This window comes from Anopheles bellator, chromosome X (assembly GCF_943735745.2).
Source record: "Anopheles bellator chromosome X, idAnoBellAS_SP24_06.2, whole genome shotgun sequence".
NCBI classification, from domain to species: domain Eukaryota; kingdom Metazoa; phylum Arthropoda; class Insecta; order Diptera; family Culicidae; genus Anopheles; species Anopheles bellator.
Window position 1 is genome coordinate 5551428 of NC_071287.1, and position 19950 is coordinate 5571377.

Sequence of the window (19950 nt, forward strand, 5' to 3'; positions counted from 1 at the left end):
ATTTTTTTCGTTTTTCGAGAATAATAAAATCCGAGGTCAGTTGGACAAAAGAAATTCCAGGAAAAATCATCTGTGGCCCGTTCTGCACTCTGCTGTTGCTTTTTCTGCGTAAGAAGTTACGCAGTGATATCGGTCGTGCTATCTATAGTTTAAATATAATCGAAGCCTCTGTGATGTGGTTTCTCGTTTAGTTTAAAGCAAATTTTTATCCTACACCTTTGAGCATTCCGCTTGGTGAACGCCAAATTAAAGCAGGGCGAAAAGAAAGAAAAAAAACACCAAGTGGGGGGGAAAAACGTTCAGTGTCGTGAATAACATTGGGTCGAAGTCGTCATAATCTTGCGGTACTGCGCCACTCGGAAATCTTAACTTCGGAATCTCGGAATCTTAATAATATGGACAACAACAACGCCACCAGAATGGAGTTTTGTGAAGATTTGAGGCAAATACAAGCCATTTTGTGGAGCACCAACCGGTCTGTCCGTTCATTCAGCAAGATCCTCTTTAATACCGGTATAACAAAGGAACTCAATTTAATTCCACACCTTATTAATGTGTTATTTTTTCTACGCAGGAAACGAACAGTACATTACAGAGATTGTTGCCCAGTTGTTGCGGTACTTGCGTCAGCAGAATTATCTTGACGCGGCCAATAAAGTCATTCCTCAACATGCAGCGCAGCTCCGCAAGATCGCAATGTACCTGTTTTTGAACACGGATGCTTCGTTCCTGTACGATTTGAACCAAGATGGGCGTGTTGGGCAGCTGCTCTGCACGGCTCCACAGCTCAGCAAGTGTTTACTACTTAACTGCATCTGGGACCTTAATCTTGATCGCTTCCTGTACGAAATGGTATCATACTCGCCACTTTGGTTCTCGACGCAGTTTCTCCACCAGACCGTGACCAGTCTTAAGTACGCGAAACCGTTCAAGCAGCTCGAGCGGGTTGAGGCGCTAGTACGATCGATGAATCTGGCAATCTACCGTACCGATCGGGATTGGTGCAGAATTTATTTGCGGCGATTCGAACCCCATGAACAAATAATTGATCGTACTGTTGAAAATATAAGCGAATGCTTATACTTTGTTAATACACCAGACCCGTCAAAGTTCAACGATTGGTCGGCTGATAGAAAGCATCTTTACTCCTACTATGTAATGAAGCGCCTCTTGAGAATGACTATCGCGTGTCTGAAGACGTTTACGGGTGAGCCACCAGATGCTCTTCCAGATAGTGAGACGCTGGCGATGTTCAATCTGTTTGAGGAGAACCGAAACTCGATAACAGTTTGGTCAACCGCCCCAGAATTAACATCAGCCATTCGGAAGAGGATGATGACGATCAACAACTTAGCATTCACTACGCTGGAAGCCCACGTCTCGCGCATCAGCGATGAATGCCGTCATCACTGGTTCATTACGAAAGTGTTTAGCAAGTTTTACGGTGAGCAGGTCGATCTATCACGGGTAATCCTGGAATCTAGCTACTGGCTCACTTGGCAGGCGTGGTCTATGCAAGAATATCGTAACCATAGAATTGGTTACGTGCTGGGCGACTTAGCTATGACACCAATGTCGTATCGGCCATTTGTGCTTAAGGCAAATGCAATGGATCTCAAGCTGTTAATGTTGAAGATCGATCGTACTGCTATGAAGGACGAGCGGTACTTTTACTTTAATTCATTCATGAAACGTAAAAAGCAAGTGTTTGGTAACGTAGAGTGTTTGGCATTTGTAGAGCGACATTTGTTGTTGGTGAATGGCGACCATGTCCGGATGATGATTGAATACGACACGAGTGAAACCGATGCCAACGAGTATCTGTATGGAGAGGACGAGTTACCGGACAAACGTGTCAAGCTTCGTAAGCTCATCCTGCAGCTTATCCCGGAAATGCGGCCGGATAGTTTTGGCGAACTCGTCGAATTCATGATAAAGACTTTCGGGAGAGACTATGTGCGCTATCAGCAGCCCAATTTTATGTTCGAAATAGATGAATTTCTGCTGAACTACTTGCAGTCGAACCCCGTCGGGTTTTTGAACCCGAAGACTGTGCGGTTGTTCGTGTTTCAATCGCCCCACATATTCTTCTCCTCGCTCATACGACTGTTGTATAATACGGGATGGGTGCAGAGCGAATACTATGTTGATATCGCCATCATGGTTTTTTCGACGCATCGAAAGATCGCGCAATACTATATTGCCGAATACACTGAGGCACTCTTGTGTGATGATTTTGATTCGAGACTGAATGCTACACTTTGTATTATGACTCGTTGTTTGTACGAACGTAAACTGATTGATGAGGAACACTTCATCGAATATTTTCTACTGCGTGTCGTGAAAGATGCGTGCAAAAATCGTGAACACGGCGCACTGCATAAACTGTTGACACGGTTCGCGCATCTATGGCCGGACCTGGTGACCGTGTACAATCCAGCAAAACCAAATGGGAATCGTATATTTCACTTGGCTATCGCAATTGGTTTAGCTGAACTAATCCCTGGTCTGCGTAATGATAAGTACCATCACAAGGAGGAGAGGCATCTGGTGGATCATACGTATCACCACGAGGAGGACAGCCAACCGGTGGATCCAATTGACCTTGTTACGATGATCATCGAGTTACTCGAGCCGACGCTCGATCGCCTTCGAAGTTTTAGCTCTGCCGAAGGTAAATTCAATCTTTATACTTTATTGCTGCTTTACATTGTGATGATTTTTCGCTACAGCTTTGTGACGGTCTTGTGTGTTTATGTTTCTATTACTTTGATCAGAGCTGCGAGAGATATTGACAAAGATGACGGTGGAACCGTTATCTACCCAGTATTACTTTCAAAAACATTTTGTTATAAAGGCGACGGGTGCACCGTCCCTCTCGTTTGCTGCCTTTATGTACCAGGATGAACTGCGGCCTCCAGTGGATGACGAACGCATCACCACATTCCTAGTGCAGGTGAATCAAAATCAAAATCAAGTGCAGATTTGAAATACAGTAACAATGTTTCTCAACTCATCCTTCTTTTCACTTTTTGTTGTTTGCGTGTTTCTGTTTGCAGTTGCTTCCACAATGCACCTTGACGGAGGCAGTAGGTTTGGCGCAAGACGACATGCTTAAAGCACATCTTTTCGATGCCCTCGCTACGTTAATAGACACGTTGGTCGAAAAACAGCCAAGTAGCTACAACAGTTTGGGGCACCGTCTCGCAAACCATATACTTGGCTTGGCGAAGATTTTGCTACCTACCGCCAATACCAATGAGGAGCGCAACGCCTGGGTGAAAACTTTGCGTCATCTGTTTCAGCGCCTGCCTAACGAAGTGTGGCAGGTTGAAGCCTTTATCCTTCATTTGCAGGCCTCTTATCGGTTGATACACAACAACGACAACGATGTTGACCTCGAATTGCTACAAAGTTACTTTAATCAGCATACGCATTAGCATTAGCATATCCTGCTGGCTACTGAACTACGTTACAGAGAGCTGTTGGATTAAAATTGGAGCTGCTGTCGTGAATACGTGCATCGAATGCGCGAACCGTTTTCGAAATAAAGTGTGCTTGTCTAAGATCTTCAGGCGAATTGCCTTATCCAAAGCAACGGCCGCCAACGACGGCAGCTAAAATGATGGACGTCAGATGAAGAGACGCTATCGGCCACGCTTCGATAGATCGGAACTGCGATCACTGTCAAAGAAGGTGGCGCGTAGGAGAAGGAGAGAAAGCACCAGGGGTGTCAATAACATTGCTGAATTCACCCCTGAAGCCGAGAAAACTAGGTAGAGTAAGCGCCTGCGCACCATCAGCCACTTGCCGAAAGTGTGGACCACTGAAGGACAGTGACCAGATTATATGCATAGCTACTATTTTACATTGTTACAATGCGATGAACAATCGCATTCCTGCCCTTCCGGCCTTACCTCAGAGACCAGTGCCAAGGGGTGCCGAGGGGTGAGCGGTGCACCAGGAGGTTCTCTCGTAGCGGGAACAAAGTAAAAAATTAATAACATCGTGTCTACGTTGTCGAGAAGACTTTATATGAGTGTAAGGGACGAGCTACTTTAGAAGTAAATTTTAGTGAATTAACAGCACGCAGTGCCGCAGCTAATAAGGATTTCTTTGTATATCTATTTATTTCGATGATTTTGCCAAAAGGTGCCAACATGGACTATGGTATCAATATTGCCATGCCATTCATTTTACGTTACACCAGAAGCGGCCTACAACATGACTATATACCTATACTATATATGTTTTTATAACATTCGTTTAAGCACAATAAATTGCATTAAATATCTTTTAACATTATCCTGTAGTTGGCAGGAAAACTAGAAAACGTAAAGTTCGTATTGATGAAAGAAAATCGTAAAGTCATGAGCCATAGCGAATTTGTAGTTGGTACACAAAAACATTAACATTTTTATGTGGCATCGGAGTTCAGCATTCCCTGTTAATCACCAATAAATCCGTTCTAATTCACACATAGAGAGAGAAAGCAAAAATAACTGTAGGGATTTTCGCGCAAGGTGATAAAGTGAGCAACTTGATGCTTAGATAAGATATAACAAATAAGAAACTGAAGGGTGTTAAGTGCCGGATAAACATAATTATGAAACAAAACCTTACTTCAAAACGATATATAGCTATGTCAACTTAAAAATACACCTAAGAGAGTCGCGTTTCTCCCTGTATTCCAAAGGGATGAAAATCGGTAGATAACGAGAGAAATGTTTCTTTTACTATCGTTGGTGAAACGAACACCAAACGAAGGATCTAATTCCCTTAAGCACTGACGTAAGTTGATTACAATTCCCCGACCGGTACCAATCCGATTACGAAATGGTACAATCCATGTCTCCTTGTTTCGGCAAACAATCAAGTACGGAAGCGACAGCACGCGCCATGTATGTCATCGTACCGTAGCTACCGCTCGGTGCACTGTCGTAAAGATGTTGACAGATGTAAGCGGCCCCGCCACACAACAGCAACCCAGCCGTGGTTGTCTCGCGGATGTCCTTGTTCTTCGCACAGCACAGCATCGCATCACCGTGCACCTTGCGCTGATCTTCGAGAAACAGCTGGTTCGCTTTGTGCACCAGATGCTCGACGTAGATTATTTCTCCCAAAGACGCCAGGATGTTGTGCTCGGTGACGAGCGTCAGAACCATCAGTGCTTCGACCACCAACTGGCGGTATTCGGGTTGTGGAATCGTGTTGAGCGCGGTTTCGACCTCAAGCGCGAATTTCAGCTCGTTTGGCGTCATTTCCTGTGTGAGGCTCTGCGGTAGGACGCGCCCTTCGATTGCCAACCCATGGCACCGTTCCAGCACCGTCCAGACGCGCGGGTAGAAGTCGCGCGGTACACGGTTGAGGGCACCGTCGAGTCGGCGGCGACGCAACCACTGGCCCTGTCGGTCGTCAATCAGCGAACTGTCTCCGCCTGCCTCTGGCTCCCCTATGCCGATTTGGCTTCGCTTGCTAACGCGACTTGACTTACAGCTCACGATCGAGATGTTTCCCCGGGCGACACTGTTGATCGCAAACTCCTTACCACTGAGGATGTGGTGCAGCAAATTCTTCATCTCAAACGGCGATAAGTTGAGCAAGTGTTCCGAAGCTTGTTCACCGTCGCAGTTTAGTGTGCGCGACAGCTCCTTGGCCATTACCTGGATAATTAGCCCAACGCGCAGCCGTAGCATCTCATGGAACAACTGTGGCTCAGTGCGGATGAACATCGCAAGATAGACAAGCAGCTCTTGTGAAAGCATGGCCGTACTTTCGTCGTCCCCGTAAGCTTCATGGATCACGTGCCGTAGCTCCATCTCGGGCAGCGGAGCCGTAATTGTGTGCTCACTGTTCGGCGGCATACCGACCGTCACCTGTAACAGGCAATTGGAGAATCAGCATCCATTCCATTAACCTATCGCGGGAAGATAACGTTGGTCACTTCTGTGTACCGTACCTGTTTCTGCCGAACGAGCAGATCCGTGACAGCCTTTGCGAGGTCCTCTACGCGTTTACCGAGCATGCCAGCTGTGTGGCGTACCAGTCCCCACATCTTCTGCTGGCACGCCTTCTCGTACAGGCCCTTCAGCAGGCCGCGCACCGTTACGACTCGTCCCTCCTCCAGCATGCCTTGGGAAGGTGAATCGTCATTAACGGCACCGGTCAACTCTTTGGTTGCAAAGCTCGAAGCGGGACATCAAATAGTGCGGGAGAACAAACCGCCGGGTCCGATGCCTCGTTGCGTCAGGGACGGTGTCCAGGAGTAGTCCACGTCCAAGACGGTGCGAGTGGGTGGTTCACGCAGCGGTGTCAACCGGTTGTTCAAAGCAAAGGGGCAGACGGTGCCGCAGGGTTGAGAGATGGGAACGCGCGGACCGCAACATTTGCCGATTGTTGGCATATGTGGCAAGGCAGGCAGACGCGATGGCAGACAGGCAGGCAGTAGGCGAGTGTTGGCAGGCAGAATGGGCAGGTGAGAAGCATAGCATAAGAAAAATAGCGAAAGACGACAAATCACGTAATACAGAACACGAAATACGCCAGCGTAGGGTCTAATGCAACGGAAAGTGAAATTATCAGACAAATAACAAACGAAGCAGAAAAAAGCCCGTAGCACGGATCTACTATTATGATCCGGCATTTGTCAAAAAACGCATAACTATTGCTTGAGCTAATCAACAAAGACCGGGTATGGTGCCATGCTTGATGCGAAAACGTAGACAGTTTTCAAATGAAAACGCAAACTCAATACCGTTTAACCTAACACACTTGATGCACCAACATAATACAGTTATAATATATCAGTCAAAGCGTAAAAACGTTGGAAGTGTACGATCACGTTTCGTTTGGTGCGCTAAATCTGCTGCCCAACCAGTAGTCTCATGCCCGTTCAGAAGAAAAGAAGCAAATTGTCAACACAAAAAAGGACTCTACAAGAGTCTGTATCTTAAGCTCAATTAATCAGCTCATAAACAAAGTACACAAAACAAGCCATAGAAACGAACAGAGTATACTGGTTGCCTTATACATGCAGTGTTCACCGTACAATGTGCAATCCCTGACGAGAATCACACACAAACACACACCCAACAGAGCCAACGTAGACCCATGCGTAACGTACCGGTATTGAAGTCAAGCCCCTGTGTGTCGACCAGGTGTTGCAAGATGTCGCCCTGTTCTTCGAGACTCTCCGTTTCACGCAACATTGCAATCAGCTCCTCCACTTCGGTGTTCTCGAAATTCGTCTCTGTTGTCGGTCGGTGTCGGGGAAGCGGCTGAATATGTATCTTTGGCACTGTAAATGCGAACATATCGTTGACCATTGAACCATTGACTTCGTAGGCGATTCCTGGAAAGCTTACTAGCAGCTGTTGCTGACGTTTGAATGTGCAGCTTCTTGTCGTCGTCGTCTAGGGAGACACGATCGACGAACCGCGACTGGGCGGTGGGTGCAGGCACAGTAACCGGCGGATTCAGCGAAGGATCGCGTGAAGCGGGCTGTGTGGCTGTCATTAACCCGCTGGAAGCAACTGCAGATTGATTCGGCTCAAGCCACTGTGGCGTGACGTGCGATAAGCGTCGCTCGGTAACATTGCCCTCCATACCGAGTGTTTCCGCTGCAAAAATGGAACCTTCAGTTCGAATTCATCATCACGACCAGAGCCATACGCACAGTCAACGTTGATCGAGCGCGTCTTCTTGATAGCTCCTTTCACGGACATCCGGCGGCGCAGGTTCTTCGGGCGCAAACCGGAAGACCTAATAGACGTTGTCGATGCTCGATGGCTGAACGAGCGTAGAAGATGCTCATCCAGGTACGCCTGCACGGCCGGGTTCAATTCTGTGATGAAAGGTGTGATAAACGTACAAACAAAATTCGAAACGATCAGCCACTGCCGTGGTAGCAACCATTTGAACTAGTCATACTCACTATCTGGATAGCCGTCTTCTTGGCTACCGAGAAAGCTAAGGTCTGTAATGGCAGACGTGTTGATAAAGTCACCCAGGTTACCCAAGATCACTCGGGTGCCGCTGATGTAGCCGGATTTCAGCTTCTTCATCGTCTGTATCATAGCTAGCGGAACCTTGTTGTTGTCTGATGATGGTTGCAAAGAAAAGCAAAGTAAACCGAAAAAGAATGGAAAAGCAACGCCAGTAGCCACGCACGGTACGTGGCGGTGGTTGCGTGGGAAAGAAGGCAGGAAGGGGGGAAATGAAAAAATGAGAAACATCTTCAACTAGCTATGGTGTTAAAATACAGATTTTGGACATGCTTTCGAAAAGCAGTTACTTTTCATTGAAGATAAAAATATTTCATCCGAAAAGGGATTAGTTACTTTATACTAACGCATTACCTATTTCGTACAACTATACTGCGTGAAACAGTGTAGCCGTATAAGAGATGTAGACCAAAAACATAGTTTTACTGCTCCACAGAAGAATGGCGCCCGTATTAATGGTAATTACATAGTACACGAACAATGTTAAAAGAAAGACTAATAGTTAATACTCGATGTACAGGGATGAACTACAAGCATTAGAAGGACTTTAGTAGCAGTCTAATTGAATGTGTAACAACACGATACACAATCAGCATATTAATCCTACTAGAAATTTGAACAAAAAGAGGAAACATTACAATGGAATACAAAAGTTGCAGGACAAACCCAACATGTCATGAATCAATGAAGTAAGCAAAATTTAGAACGACTACATAATCTAAAGATTGATCATCGTCGCACTTATGGCGCCTATAGCTGGGAAATCTTTAAAACCATTTGAACTCATTTGCGCATTTTGCACAAACAATAAGCATCCTGTCACAAAGATCTTCTGTCACCGAGTAGGCCGACAGCCCAGCGCATCGGCTGAATGCAAGGAGTTAAAGCTGTAGGATATAACTGAGCCTGATATTAATGCCCGACTTCGATACATAAGATCTGTAGCGTATTACCTATAACCAAAATAACGCGCAGCATAACATTATGGAATGATGATCATGGATCAACTATTATACGCATCGTAACTACGTGAAGTTCGATTCAATATGCGCGTCTTAGATAGTCTCTACGATATATCAAAATACGACCAGTTGTCCAGATGGGTGGCATGTGGTGGCTTTGGTGACTCTTATACAACTTTCGTTTTCTGGGAACAATGACATCTATAACCATGAGTAGTACAATATGGTACGAAAGAGTGAACCGACGTGAATAGAGCATAATTACCTAGAAGCCAATGAGTAGCCATCAGTGTGATCGTGGGCCGCCCTAGCAGATGGCGCCAGCTATAACTCAGAAATGCTAGTATGTCCGTGAAATTGCTCGCCAACAGGGCGGGATCGCGTGATGTATAGTACTCGTCATGATCGAATATCTACCAACCCGAACCAAATGGCGAATACGCCATGGGTGTCGTGGATGAGGACCGAGTCGATGATTCGGGTGTGTGTGATTGTGTGTTGGCGTTGGGGTGGGAGGTTGAGTTCGAGTGCGTTGCACGCGTCACCATGGAATTGCGCACGGTTTCACAGCCACCGTTTTTATGATGTTGCCAATTGGAGCAGTAGGAGGGACGCACATGTTTGAACAGCACGTTGAGCACGTGATAAGATGCGTGATCGAAGGACATGACCAGCAACCAGGATCCGCACCCGAGGCATTGCAGTGGTCATGGATATCGAGGAGTCAGATTCAATACATTATTATCAAATCCCAAACAACCCATATGATTGTGGATAAACGATAATAGTGTGAGTGTTTTGGTGGTACCAACAAATGAGTTTGGCCGATTACAGTGAAAAGAGCAAGTTGCACAAATGTGTATAAAAGTCGTCGACCCATCGGTCACGGTTGAAAGTTGGTCGGTGTAAAACGCAAACAAACAATAATATAAATTTTCGATAGGACCAATCATTTACGTTTCCGTTGACCATTTTGATGGTTTTTATAAACGCGCACACGCGAGAGAGATATGCGGCGATATAGTAGCAAAAACGTAGAAAAAGCAGAGGAAAAGAGAAGAGAAGAAAGAAAGAGAGAAAATATTTGCCAATTATTTTCAAATATAAACCAATCATTCGTGACAAGAGTTAATAATTTCATTTGAAATTTTCACCGGCGATAGTTGAACTTTCAAAGTTGAAGCCAATACCAAACCATAGAACTCCACTAATTCGTTCATTATTGGGTTGTAAAGATGTGATCTATATATAAGAGTGTTGAAATTGTTTGTGTAAGAATGTCCAAGGTACAGCAAAGGTCAATAGAACCGAAAGAAACAATGAAATTTTAAAATAAAGGCCGACTGAGAATGTACATTATAGCATTGCTTTCAAGCAGAAAGTAATAAGTGCATCTTGCCATACCCACACCGGAAAGTGATAAGTGCACCTTAAAAGAACCGGGAAGGGACACGGCAGCATTTTTTACACCACTGCGATGCAGCACAGCTAACAAAGAAAGGAATAGCTTACGGTAGGAAACCAGAGTGTTGATTCGCGCGCACCGAATCAGCCGCAGTGAAACGATAACTTACAACAAAAAGCAGTACAACATAAATTACACACTTCCCCTACGATAGTGGACGCAACATGGTCTCGGGGCGTGGTGCAAAGATGAATTGGCGGGGTGAGGGGTTGTTCACAATATAACAAAATAATAGATGACACGTGAGATAAAACCAAACCACTCAAAACAGTTACAGCAAGTAATAAAAAATGATAATCCGAAAACCATAACACAGCAGAGGTAATAATACTACGGCAAAAGGGTTGCTGATAAGAAACAAAATTCGAATCTATCTACAGGACCGTATTCCGCACAGCGGAGATGAACGACTGATGATTTCGTTTCGGATGACAGAAATATTATTAAAGTTGGAAAGGGTAAACAGACAGCAACGGGGCGTGCAGGCAAACCCCCAAAAAGGATATTGGAAGTAGTAAGCAAAAACAAGTTTTGGGGAGGGGGGAAGATTTGCAACGGGAGCCAAAAGAAACTACGCCTATGTAAAACAAAATAGAAAACAGACAGAGAGCAAACCGACCTAGGTGCACCGTTTTCAGCATCAGCGTTAGCAGTGGCCGGCCGAGGAGGTTCTGCCATGCCGACTTCAGGAAGTTAATCTCCCCCTTAAGGAGGTCGATAATAAGCTCGTTGTCTGAGGCGATGTAAAATCGATTCACATCAGAAAACTAGTGACAGACGCGTCCATGAGTTGGGAAGTCAGTCGATCGGTTCGTGTCGGTAGGGGATAAACGAGAAGGTAAAAAATAACAGAACAAACATAAATATACTTCTGCGAAGTGTGACGCGGAAAGATGGTGCGGTGTTGCTAAGATAATAGATATGTTTATTATTTAAAAATCGTTGCATTTTTCCTGAGTGGAACGGATCAAGTAAGTGTTCAAGATAAGCCGAAAGGATGAAATAATCTTGTCATTGTTGTAGAGGGTGACATCGGGGCTGAGAGACCAACAGAGACAGAGAGTAGGGAGAGGGAGAAATAAGCAAACACCTCTAATAAGCTAAATCAAAAACTATTCCGAAGCCTTTGTGTTTGGATTTGTTGTCGGGTAAATGGTTGTTTGTGTCTGTGTATTCATCCACATTCGTAGAAGTTCGACGAATGCAGAAGAACTTCAAGTGAAAGATCCCGCTTCGAGACACTTCAGCACTTTTCGGCTTTCTAGCTTCTGCCCCTGACACACTGAGACAGACCAATTCCGTTGGTTGGCATTGAACAGCAAACCGAAAGCGCACTGCGCTTATATTGTTCGGCATTGCCTGGGGTTGGGGCGCTAAAACGAGAAACAGAAACAAACTGGCCGCAAAAAACGACAGCTGTGGGCAGCCAGCCACTGACATACCTGTGGCGTGAAGGCAAAGATTCGGTCCTTGAGTGAGTACAGCTTGCTGGTGCTGAGGATGCCAACGTCACGCGACTTACGGCCGGACAGTCCTAGTTTCTTGTTACGTCCAAGATACGTGTATAGGTGACTGAGCACACGGGCCGGTTGTACTTCAATCGGGGCCACGTCCGCTATCGTCTGGACCAGGATGCCATGCTCGGCCAGCTTATCGCGAATGTCATTGTCCTCTGCCAGAATCACCACCTGCACCACGACGTCCGGTTTCTTCTGAGCACCTAAGCGCCGGTTCAGCGGATCTAGTTCGCCGACGGCCAGAAATCCCTGTGAGGACGGAACAGGACCAGGAGCAAAATTGTTCAATTGTTACCGTAGCGTAGATTGAGATTCGAGGCGGCCCTACCGTACCTCTTGCAGCAGTTTGCCGAGAATGTAGAGCGACTGACCCCAAAGAAACGGGCAGCGGCCGACGACCACGCGCTGTTGGCTGCCGGAAGCGCGGTACTCGGCCGCCACTCCTTCCTCCGGTACCGCGTACAGCTCCGGAACCAGCTTCATGCCCTCGTCCGTTTTTACGAGGATATCCTCCAGCTTCTGCGAGTACTCTACCACCGCCTGCTTGTCGCTCTGGAACGCCTTATTCAGGATAAGGTAGCAGAAAAAGAGTGGCCACTCGCACTCGATCTTCTCGAACATGCGCAGTTCCCAGCGTTCGTAGTACAGCCTGGTGTTGTCCTCCTTCGGCGTTTTGTAGCCGTCTCGTAGAAAACGCTTACACCCGTACCGACCCTGTAGCCGCGTTATAATCGCATCCTGTGTCGTCTCGATCAGCTGCGGATCGTCGCAGGCGAATGCCGGGAACCCGACCACCGACAGCAGCCCTGCATCGAGCTCCTTACTGTTCGATTCGCGTGGCAACATTGACTGCAGCACCGCTTGGCACTTGTGCGCCTCGTCCGCCAGCACGTGGATAACCGAGCCGGAGCCACCGCGAGCGCCGAATAGATCGAGCTCGTTCATTGCTTCAAGGGCCGCCTTCGCCATACCGATCGAGCTGGCGTTTAGCTCCGGCTGCCCGTGGTTCGACTTATCGCCCCGCTCCCAGATGCCGTAGTCCGGGATGCAGTAGGCGGACTCGATGTAGAACACGAGGTTCTGGATGAAGGCTACCTCGTCCAGTGAGAAGACGATCTGCAGCCCAGAGGCGGTCATTTGGGCCAGAATGAGCAGGTACAGCGAGATGGCATCGATTTGCAGGTGACCCCACTCGCTATCCCCGACCACGATCTGCCCGTTGCGGCTCGAGTACTTAGCGTGAAGCGAGTCGAGCGGATTCTGCGACGTCTTGAAGCGCTCCACTTTCTCCTTCTGGTTCATCATCGCCATAAGCAGGCCACGCATCAACTTCACGCAGCACTGTTCGAGCTCATACGCCTTTGCACGGTCTTCGTCCTGATCGGCAATCTTTTTGTACGCCATCGACAAGCCCCATACTGCCAATATGCAGTACACGTTGTCCCGAATCTATGGCGGGCAGGAAGAAGGATTCAGTTTGGCGAAACGATTGAGTGACCAGTTACTGCTGATCACAATGGGCCAGAGAACGTTGCCCGACGGAGGCAACGGATACGACTTACCCAGGCGTGCTGCGTCTGTGGGCTAGCCGGAAACAACCCCGTCACCGGTTGCTGGTGGCGCATAATCAAACGGTGCACGATCCGCTGGTAGTAGTCCAGCCGGACGCCGGAATTGCTTCGGCTACGCATTGTTCTTCGGCACGGTAGCTCGTTACTCGTTTACAACTCCGGACCCGACCCTCGATAGCCTGCGAACTGTGGAGAGAGTATGTGGCCGTGTCGTGCTTTGCGCATCGCTTTCTACTGGGTCCGTGTAACCTCTCGTACTTACCTCGATTGCTAGCCCACTTGCCCCTACCACTGTCAACCGAGTACACCTGAACTCTGGTGCCCCGCGGAGTTGATTGCGTTACTGGCAGGCGCCTTGTTGAGTGCGGAGGCTGATCGTGAGCTGAGCTGAGGATCAATTTTTGATGCACTTGAAACAGGTTCAGCGTTCGTCGCGAAGAATTTACTTTTTAGGGCGCGTGCTCTCGAACAACACCGAGCACAAGGAGTATCGTGGAGCTTCCGTCCGTCCGTCGATTTCGCACAGTGCCGCGAATGTCACATGAATGTCAATTCAATCAGCTACCCGTAATCGTTGCTCAGTCCACCTGGCGGCGGCAGCGTGAGCGAGACGACGCCACCAGCACCGGACCAAGCGTGAGCGCGAAAGAGATCGACGTTACCGGACGGCCAATGTCGGGCTCGTCAATGTTGGTTTGCTTACGCGCAATAACTGAAGGCTGATGGAAATTTGCGCTTGTCTCAGAAACCAGAACGTCGTACTGTGGATTAGCGCATTGCAATTGGTGCGATACCTTGAGAAGGTGTCTAGTTTTAGCCGCAACACGTACCACAGCAGGGCCTTCTGCCCCGAAAGATGTATCGAAGTGTCGATAGTGTAAACAGCGAATAAAATCAGTGCTCCGCGATCAAAAACCAAAACAAACGGAGCTCACTGCGATATCGCTGACATGACGTTTTGAAGTTTGGTGAGCGGTGACTCCGGTTTTGGCCATGTGGCCTTACCGAACGGGACGATCGAATTCCGAAGTCTTGCATCCAACTTGCTTCCGCCACTGGCCGAAAGTTCTTTGCCAAAGGCCTTTAAGGCCAGTCTACACCCTGCGATTTGTCGCTACGACAAATCGCACAGACAAATCATAGCGTGTAGACCGGGCAATAAAGGCCTTTGGCAGAGAACTTTCAGCCAGTGGCGGAAGCAAGTTGCATGCAAAATTTCGAACGTCGGTTGTCTCTTTCGGTAGCGCGCCACCTGGCCGCCAAAACGCGGTTTAATGTTTACGGCCCGATAATACATACGACCCGCATTTTTGACTACCAGGGGCGCTGAATGAACTTAGGCCAAAATATCGAATATTCGCAAAGCGCGAAATGGCTCCCAAGAGGCCATCAGAAAAGAAAAAGAAACCCATTGGGAAAAAAAACATTTGTTACCCGTTGTCCACATTATGAGAAACTAGGCAAAACTGTATGGTAGGCCTACAAACTTCTGATTTTTTATCTAGAGTGCCGTGAGTTACTTTGAGTTGCTTTTGAGTTCCTTATGTTTATCGTTTATTTTCCCGATTCGGAATTTTTTTTTTAATTTGACTAGTGGTTAGTTGGCTAGTTTTTCGACAGCGGATCAGATTTTGACAATGATGCCAATAGAAGGAGAAGGAAAGGAAACTGAAAAATCAAAGGAAGAACAAACGAACTGTCATTCACAATAAAATTTAACGCACTGGAGCTTACGGATTTTTCGCGCAAAAGCTGCTAGTGTGGAGTGTGCTAGAGCATAGCAAAAAATGTGTAGAAAAAACTCATAGTGTGGACGAGGCGTTATGCTTACTTCTGAAACATACGTTAGAAATTATTCCGAAGCCGAGAAAAGCAAAACACTAACGGTCCTATTATGAAAATCGAATCGAAAACTTGAACGGTGATTTGAGTTAATTTTGCTATAGCTTTCTCCTTCTGACTTCTCTCTTGCTGCACGCTGCATTCTCTCTTACTGTGTTCACTCGAGATCGAGAACGATCGAGTTCTCGATTCGGGTTTCATAATAGGGGGGCTTGCTTCGAATTTCATAATAGGGCACTAAGTAGAACTAAGCCTACGCAATACTTGGTCGGGAACTGGCTGAGAGCTCTAAGGTCTTTAGTGCTAGTGAAACTGCACCTAAACGCACCTGCCGCTATGTGAAGGATCAAGCAGCCAAAGAACGTTCTCGTAGTAACTACCAGCGCTGTGCCTTCATTTGTACCTTGTTTTTCACAAACAAAATTACATGGTTAGTATCATTCTGAATTCTGATTGAGTTGGTATGAATGAGGTACGATGAGTAGGATTCTCAAAGGACGATTCGATAGCTTTTTCAATTCACCCTAAAGTCCTGAAGTAACCTCAAATAATAGCAGAGGCTTTCATGGCTCTGCTATTCCTTTTTTCCATGGTTCGGTCACCGTTCAACTTATATCAACCGCAGGGACAGTATCTGAAAGTGAAGCAGCAGTAATTACTATCTCCACACCAATAATGTTTATGGCTCGTCCGCTGCCCGTTTCGTTGCACCGCTTAATCTGTTTCTAGGCGAAAGACGGTTCAGTTCGATCCCAGACCCAGTTGTCCGGATTATTTAGCTCATCCACAGACCGGGACTGCTCTCAGTGCACTGAATTGGCCCAATCGCTCTGCAGCCTAATGATCGCAGGGAACGCAGAATCGGACCCTAGGCTGAAGTGTACACATCTCTACTGGCCCGGCCCTCGTTGGGGAATAAAAAAGATGTAGCCTCTGCGAGTTTTGCACCAACGTCGTCGTCGGCAAGCGGACTCACCGGACGATGCAACGTAGCCGCAAAGCAGCCCGAGGCCCACCGGTGTGTGTGGCCATACCACCCACTGTTCTGCATCCTCCTGTTCTGCCCGCCGCTCACTCCTCACGGCAAAAAACCATCGCCCGGTGTAGGCCTTGTTGAGTTTTCAGACCAAGCCCGGGCTAAATGAGTAATTATCTCGTTAGCATGGACGGTTTGGCTGATTATTCGGCCGTGTCGGTTGGTTGTTCGGGAGTTTCGTCCCCGGTTACTATCCACGTTCCAGCGATCCCGATCCCTGTCTCCCTCTTTCTTTCTTTCCTTGTTTGCTGTGTTGTGCTCTTGTTTGTTTGTCTCCTTCCCTCACCTGGTTTGGTTGTTGTTTCCCGTTTTCAGTCCTGCAATCGTCCTGCTGAAAGGAAAAAGCCGCCGAAAACGGGTTGCTTGAGCAACCACTGGCCCCAACCTGGCCCCGACTCTTCCCTTGTTCCCATCCCAGTCTCTTTCCCGCCTATCGATCCTCCTGGGCCGCCTGATGGTCGATGTTGCTGTTTGTTTTTATAAGTTTTTCTTGTGTTTCATTTTTTGTGTCGTTTTACTTTAGCTTACTGTAAGCGAATTGTCAGCCCTTTCAGCTCTTCGGGCGAAGGGATGGCGATGGAGTTGTACCAACGATTGCCCGCCCGCTGCGCTTAGGTCCGCTGGTATCGGTGCCTTGGTCTCACGTCCGATACGCCGCAGTTGTTTCAGGCGTTTCCCCATGCGATTTCTTATCTTGCCCAAACGCTTCTGACAGGTATTAAAACTAGTTATTCCGGCCGTTTCCGGCCGTCAGGTGTGTTCCGATGGCATTAGCTTTGTTTGACACCAAACTCCAATAGATCTCCGTCATTTGCCAAGGGCGCATTAAGAAAAACGGAATTTCTAAAGTAGAACAACAGGGGCGTAGGGGTCTTCTGATCGTCGGTATGTACTCTGAAAGAAACTATAGCAACCCATGGAAAACCCTTAAAAACAATCATTAGTAAGCGATGGTTTTGGGTTGATTATCACAACTGATGGCAAAAAAGGCATCCAATAGTGTCGGTTGGTTGGGCTTTTTTTCGGTTCATTAGAACTAGATCCTCAATATATCGAAGCGTGAATTACATGTGTGTTTTGATGTGTCTGCGGAAACAAATGCCCACACGAATCAAATGGACTAATTTGGAAGGTCCAGCCCAGTTTAAGAAATCGACACGATTCAGGATTGGACACCAATTGGCCGTTGCACATGATAAAATGGTTTGCCGATTGAGGGTATCGCGGCATCCTCATTCGTACAATTTTACCAGTAGCAAAAGTAGTAGCTGAAATCGAACGTTGAACACATTTATGTTTAAAACGTTCTCCTGTCGAAATAGCGGCAGAATTGGCTCCATGCCACGCTAGTCCATTGTACGCTAGAGTTGAGAAATCTTCCAAGGAAGAATTCTAAGGATAAAAATCACACCAAACCTGGCGCTGGTGCTTGTATTCGAACAAATTTCTAGTGTTTTCTAAGTCTAGCCTATTCATTAATTATCGGGCCGTTTCGGAATCTTTCGTTGCACTATCTGATCTCATACGTTAAATCAAGAACTTTCTTGTTTGTGAATAATCTGGATTGTTGGAATACATGGTCTTGATGATTTGTATCCCTCGGTATCGTCTCAATACGCCAATTGTAGACATTCAACTCCACGTGGCAATTGGCATTCCACGTTTTGCCATTTCATACGCAGACATTGGCCTAAAGAATCACGCACCAAAAAAAACAGCTCACCAACAACGTTCACATCGCAAAACGTGATGAACGCCTACCGTTTCTGTCCTGAGCCTCCCGATGTTTAGTTTGCTGGATCTCCGACAACACCACTGGCACACAGACACACACACATACACCCGCCGGGTTGGGGGCACGACTTTCGCCATCCACTATTTGGGTGGTTGGGTCCGTGTCGTCGTCGGGCTGTGTTGCTGTCGGTGATCGTTTCATTATCCCATCGCCCCATTGCCGTCTCAGATCAGAACCAATTTAACGAGAAGGGTGGGAAGGAGGCGCGGTGATACGTTTACAAAGTCGCAGCAGCAACAGCAGCAGCTAAGCCAGTTCAAATTGAATTGTAAAATTATCGCGCATTGATACAAGTGCAGTTAAAGGAGGGCACCAGTGAAAGAGAGAGACAGAGAGAGAGAGAGAGAGACAGAGAGAAAGCCAAAGAGAGAGAGAGAGAGGGAGAGAATGGGTTGTTGACGAAGATTCTCGGCGAAAGATTCAGCGGCACTCAGCGCTGGCGGATGCTGAGAAGCCGCGAAGTTCGTATGCGGCGGTCTCCGAACCACGACGCCGCTGGACTTCGTTTTGCCCTCTTCCTCTTCTGTTCCGCTTCCACTTCGCATTGCATCCTCTAAATTGCGGGACCCTCTCGATACCGGGCGAACACGGGCGTTGTTGCTCGCAACGGAAGCCATGAGCCCGAGTTCCGTACAAAAATAGATCCAACCGGAGCGGCCCTGACTGCGTTGCTCTAGGCCCACGCACCCACCAACCAGCACACACACCGACGCTTAACTGCTATCGGTTGAACACTTCGGGGGCATGCGAAACGATCCTTCCGATCCAGTCTTCAAAGCTGCAAAACTCGAGCCGATTTAACGCAAAAACGGAACGGAACGAATTTCACATTGTTTTTGCAGTCACCGGCACCCCCGACGACGCGAAGCGGACGCGCGTGAGTCGACCACCGTCGAAGGACACACACACACACACACACACACACACACACGGAGAACAAACGAAGCAAATAAACGGTCGGGCCCAAGATGAGGAAGAAACCGGCGAAAAGGGCTCAGGGCGACGGCGAAGGATTGCCGCTTTGAAGCGCAGACAAGAACGTGACAAAAGACCAGACCGAACAGGAGAGAGAGAGAGAGTGAAAGAGATGCACCGGTGGGTGGGCGGTCGGGGGGGTGGTAGAGAAAACGATGGAGAGAGAAGCCAAAATGCCGATGCCGGTCCAACAATCCGATCGAGATCGCGCGAACTGTGTGCCGTCCACTCGCCGATGCCGGGTTATCCGAGAGCCGCCACACTCCTGCACATCATCACTAAGCCCCCCCCACCCGTCCGGTGTGTGCCCCGAACAACGTCACCGCGCGCGGGCGCGCGCGAAGAAACCCTACGAATGTGGTTCGCGGCCGGCAAGGTGACCGTGCCGGTTGGTTGTGCCAGGTTTTGGTTCTCTCGATGACGGTGGGTCACCCGGAGAGAAACTGATAGCTTGCTATCAGTGCAACGTCCTGGCGCAACGGATATGTTTGGCCAGCCGCCCGATTTCTGGCTTCGCGATTGTAAAGATTGTTTTGGCTTCGAGCCCACATTAGCCCTTTATCACCTGACCCGTCCCGTCCCGTCTCCCTCTCCCCACCCACCGCTCATTCCCTGTAACATTTGTGCACCGAAGCGCGCCAGTGCGAAACGTGAGCGAAACGAAAGACATCAACGAGCGCTGTATGCCGGTAAGGCGACGAACCCAGCCTTCGTGTGGGACCGTCATCGTGTGGGATGGTGGCGTTGATGTGGGTGGATGTGGGAGAGGGTAGGGGGGCACCGG

General features: G+C 47.9%; 2 protein-coding genes across 4 annotated transcripts; one reads left to right on the top strand and one right to left on the bottom strand.

The window, feature by feature from the left end:
* Window positions 1–272: 272 nt before the first annotated feature.
* On the top strand, window positions 273–3527 carry LOC131213368 (uncharacterized). The gene is made up of 4 exons (XM_058207398.1): window positions 273–513; window positions 575–2674; window positions 2778–2956; window positions 3060–3527. Exons 1-4 carry the CDS (start codon window positions 396–398, stop codon window positions 3438–3440), a joined length of 2778 nt encoding a protein of 925 aa, XP_058063381.1. The 5' UTR covers window positions 273–395; the 3' UTR covers window positions 3441–3527.
* Window positions 3528–4105: 578 nt separating this feature from the next.
* Window positions 4106–14017, bottom strand: LOC131214006 (probable phosphorylase b kinase regulatory subunit alpha). Of its 3 annotated transcripts, none has more exons than XM_058208301.1 (11): window positions 13781–14017; window positions 13510–13704; window positions 12281–13396; window positions 11873–12196; window positions 9231–9378; window positions 7934–8098; window positions 7676–7843; window positions 7365–7619; window positions 7124–7297; window positions 5960–6132; window positions 4106–5876 (listed from the first exon to the last, which is right to left on the bottom strand). In XM_058208301.1, exons 2-11 carry the CDS (start codon window positions 13636–13638, stop codon window positions 4830–4832), a joined length of 3699 nt encoding a protein of 1232 aa, XP_058064284.1. In that variant the 5' UTR covers window positions 13639–13704; window positions 13781–14017; the 3' UTR covers window positions 4106–4829. The 3 variants fall into 3 exon arrangements, with proteins under 3 accessions (XP_058064284.1, XP_058064286.1, XP_058064283.1); XM_058208303.1 differs by lacking the exon at window positions 9231–9378 and adding an exon at window positions 11050–11197; XM_058208300.1 differs by lacking the exon at window positions 9231–9378 and adding an exon at window positions 11050–11197 and having other exon boundaries at window positions 5960–6171.
* Between the last annotated feature and the right edge of the window lie 5933 nt (window positions 14018–19950).